The 4,522-nt window shown below is 43.6% G+C and overlaps 1 protein-coding gene across 1 annotated transcript; it reads left to right on the plus strand.

Moving 5' to 3' along the window:
* The first annotated feature begins 819 nt into the window (after positions 1 to 819).
* On the plus strand, positions 820 to 4,092 carry csrp1b (cysteine and glycine-rich protein 1b). The gene is made up of 6 exons (XM_029503295.1): positions 820 to 944; positions 1,796 to 1,905; positions 2,323 to 2,491; positions 2,703 to 2,832; positions 2,915 to 3,008; positions 3,634 to 4,092. The coding sequence occupies exons 2-6, from the start codon at positions 1,797 to 1,799 to the stop codon at positions 3,708 to 3,710; spliced, it is 579 nt and encodes a 192-aa protein (XP_029359155.1). The 5' UTR covers positions 820 to 944; position 1,796; the 3' UTR covers positions 3,711 to 4,092.
* The last annotated feature ends 430 nt before the right edge of the window (positions 4,093 to 4,522 follow it).

Raw genomic sequence — 4,522 nt, forward strand, 5'->3', positions numbered from 1 at the left:
TTTTTTTTTTTTTTTTGGCCACACGGGGGCAGCACAAATAATCTTTAAACATGACACTGACATTTTTTTTTGTTTAACTTTCAGGAGGATGTTGTGAGCGTGAAAGCCGCAGTTAGCAGCTGGCTCATTGAACAGACACTGGATTGTGCTGACCTTCATTTGGAGCTGCAGCATGGGAAACTTCATGAATGCTTAGTGCTGTCTACTGAGTTGGTGGCAATTCTCTCTGGGTGTGTCCTTCCACCCAAGCTCATACTAAAACACTTACATGCCTGTACATGTAAGTATATTAGTACAGATAAGAGCAGCTTCACACCACTTTACCTTTTAATTAACTACTTATTTTGTGTCCCCTGAAATTAGATTAAATATTTGCCGTAGTTCCTGAACTTCACACACATTAAATTAAATCTTGAGCTTAGCCCTTAAGACTACAGATCCATGATGGCGCTGAAGTCTTTCTAATAATTCCCCAGATTGCTGTAAAACATTAAGATGCATTGTTGCTTCCAGAACTAATTGGGTTGTGCTGATGCACATGTGGCAACCTGAGCTTCAAGAATGAAACATAAAAACCTAAAATGCTAAAACTAAAAACGGCTCAGAATAAAAATCCAAGCACCTCCCACATCATTCCATGTCCAACTAGTAGTTAGTTATTGAAATGATGTAGTACTTGGTGCTTACATCAAGGTCTCCTGCTGCAACGAGGCTTCAGTGATGCCCCTCACTCCCCTTGTTGCATATTCGTCTCCTGCTCTCCCAGTTCATATCTCACCATGTTTCTTCTATATCTCTCTCTCTCTCCTTTTATGAGTCCTGACTCCTCCCTCAGTTCAGCCTCCCTCACTTCTCTTCATCAGACAAGTGTCTCCTTTCCGCTCACCCGTCTCCTGTTATCACTGCTGGGCCAAAGAGAGACGCAACCCATCAGCTCGGTTCAGGTAAGAGGCAGTTTAAATTGTAGTGTGAGAGCACATGAGACCATAACAGACTGAACTTAGCAGACGTTGGTATGAATTCCTATGAAAACTGTTGGGTCTAACAGAAAGTTAGACTTTAATTTAATACGCTGCTGGTTAACATGCCATTTAAGGACATGATTTCAGCGCTGGAAAATATCCTGTGATTGTGTTGAATCACAGGAAAACAATGACGTAGGGAGGAAAAAAAAAAAAAAAAACACGTGAAAAGGGGCCACAACTCTGCCAAATAGTTTTCGGTAAGAGGATCTTCAAGTAAACTTTTCTGTCACTGAAAACCAGGCTTTTACATTACATTGCATTACAACTTACATTTTCCTCATTTTATGTCAGTTTGTTTGAGGTCACAATTGTTCAAGTGTGATTACACAATAAAATGGAGGGAATTTCCTGTTTATCCATTTTGATCTAGGAGATTGTGGATTGTGGAGATGACAGCTGCTCAAAGCCGATCTCAAACACTACATGATGCCGTCAACATAAAAGGGTCATTTCTCTTTTCAAACTCAGAGCTGACTTTAGTGCGTCACCCATACAGAGCGTATATCTTCATCTGTGTGATGTCTGAGCAGGTACTTTGCATTTTATGATCAGGTGTGAAAAGCCCATCAGATACCTGCCGACGGCAGCACACTGGGACAAAAAGAGGCCACAAAATGACAGCGTGTCGTAGAAAACTAGTGCTGCTCCTTTTATAGGTACTGTTGTGTGCAGCCTCAAGATGTCCTCCGTCAGCTGAACTACAAACAAACAAACGTTACATATACAGTGAAAGAGAAATGTACACAAGCTGCTCTCCTCTGCGCTCACAGGATGCCTTTTGGAGGAGGAAACAAGTGCGGCTGCTGCCAGAAAACCGTCTACTTCGCAGAGGAGGTGCAGTGCGAGGGGAAGAGCTGGCACAAATCATGCTTTCTATGCAGTAAGTATTTCTCAGGTAATCTGCTTTATTTGTCCTCGGACAACCAGAAAGGAATGCAGAGTATTTGGCGTCGGGATCGGAGAGTGAGCATCCACAGGTTTCCGCTCAGACGTCTCAGTACTTATTTGGATCGAACAGAAACTTGTCAAAGGCTTGCACTTCCTTATATGGCAGAGGAAGGTAGACTTCCTCCACCACCCCCACCCCCATGTGCAGAAAAGTAATTATCTGCGTCAGCTGAGCCCACAGCGTGCGAGCCTTTTTCCTCATGTCACGGCTAAACATCTGTCAAGAAATGTTCAGTCGGGTTTGTTTTCTTTGCTGCAGTGATGGTACTTGTGTAGTAAAGAGAGGAAAGGTTGGACTGACCATATTTGTACATGTCATTTTTTGTTTCTCCCTTTTTGTTGTTATAAGTGGTCTGTAGGAAGAACTTAGACAGCACCACAGTGGCCGTTCATGTGGATGAGATCTACTGCAAGTCGTGTTATGGAAAGAAGTATGGGCCGAAAGGCTATGGCTTTGGAGGTGGCGCTGGCACTCTGAGTATGGACACAGGCGAGGGCCTTGGAATCCAGCCTGAAGTGTGAGCACAACATCGCCTCGTCCTTTTCTGTCCATATTTTAATTTACAACATGCAAATCTTACTGCTTCTCCTGGTTCGGGATAAAACGTTTCTTAAAAAAAAAAAAAAAAAAAAAAAAAAAAAGTGTCAGATTTAGTCCTGCTGTTGTGTTGGACTTTCACAGATTCAAAGCTTAGATTTTTTTTTCTTTTTTTTTTTTTGGGTGGACAGACAAGCCCCTCATCGGCCCACAAACAACCCCAATGCCTCCAAGTTCGCCCAGAAAGCTGGCGGCTCCGATGTCTGCCCTCGATGTGGGAAAACGGTCTACGCAGCGGAGAAGGTTATCGGAGGTGGCAATGTAAGAAACAGCTGATACATTTACCTCCAATTTAAGAATAAAAACAGGCAATGTCAATTCCCTACTCTCTCTCCCCTCTCAGTCGTGGCATAAGGGATGTTTTCGCTGTGCCAAATGTGGCAAAGGCCTCGAGTCTACAACCGTCGCTGATCGAGATGGGGAGATCTTCTGTAAAGGTCTGTGTGAATAAAACCAGAGCTGAGATAATCAGAGGATGATTCAATTAGATGGTGGACAAGTGTTCATTTCTCCATAAAAATTCCAAACCCGTTCTAAACTTCTAACATTTGAGGATTTGCAGATTTGCATATATGGGTTTCGTTTTGTGCTGCAAAAGAAAGCAATTGGAAGAAGCTTCCTTTTCACTACTTAGTGACATTTCAGTTCATTCATGCATTCGCAGATAAACGAGACAACACTGCTTCTTCATCCGCCGTCTGCTGTTCAGCAGTCGGTTGCTTTGTGACATGCAGCTTTATTTAGTCGCACGCTACGTTTCATAATTCAGTGGTTGAGCTGAACTTCAGCTGGCATAGCAGAAAGAGTCGCAGTGAATTACTGCAGACGGAGGCCCAATAGGTCAGTAGCTGACCTTTTGCCATTTATTTTAATTTGTATTTTAACAGAGTGGAGGTAACACAAGATAACACAACAACCTCATATGGACAATGAGAGCATTTGTCAGTTACCTCATCTCATTGACCTAACCAGCGGTAACACACACACCCTGGATCTGCTCATTGACGGTTTTCCTTCAGTTGTGTGTTTATTTAAAACACCGCACTTGTTTTTAATTCGCAGGGTGCTACGCAAAGAACTTTGGTCCCAAGGGCTTTGGTTTTGGTCAGGGTGCAGGAGCTCTGGCCTACTCCCAGTAAACCCTGAGGCTCCGTGGGATCCTGGGATCATTCGCTTATTTCACGCTGCCCTTTCACTCCAGCTATCCGCAATGAAGAACAACAGAAGCACAAAGCAGACAGCCCTTCCCGTGTTGCATCTAGGTTGAATAGGATTTCATGCTAAATATTTAAAACATCAAATTCTAATTGTGTTTGGAAGTCGATATTGCGCATTTTTAAAGTAAGTGGTTAACACTGAGCTGAATCTGAATGAAAGGCTGACTGCTGTGAAAAAGCAGCCTGCTCTCGGGCTTCACTTACTGATAAAGCCAGTTCTTACTGCCATTCATTTCAAACGCTGTACATACTGTTAAAATATGCAACATTGCTAAGACACACAATAAATATCAAGCAACAAAAACAATAGAATGATTTTTTTCCTCCCCTCGTCCGATATATCACACAGCTTTGGCATGAGCTCCACAACAGTCATTGTTCTTTATTGCGGTTCAGATCTGATGAAATCATTTTGAGGGTGCCTCTGTGGTGTTGGCTGTGTTTGTTATTGTGTCTAATCACCATCACACGGAGCAAAATGACAGCTGCTGTGAGGAACAACGGAGTCGCAGTGCTCAGCCGCCATCTCTGCCTGAGCCCAAGAGTTGGCACGCTGACGGAGTGCCGGGCAGCTGTGGATGGAGGGCACGGTGGGAGGGCGGGGGCTGTTTGCTTTGGCAGCGATTCTAAAATGTGTGAGTCTGTCACAATCAGCAGTAAGAGAAGTTTGCAATCCTGGACAAAAAGCGTCACCACACTCCAGATCCAGAGGCGTGGATCGATTCATAGTAAAT

The sequence above is a fragment of the Echeneis naucrates genome, chromosome 5 (assembly GCF_900963305.1).
Source record: "Echeneis naucrates chromosome 5, fEcheNa1.1, whole genome shotgun sequence".
Classification (NCBI taxonomy): Eukaryota; Metazoa; Chordata; class Actinopteri; order Carangiformes; family Echeneidae; genus Echeneis; species Echeneis naucrates.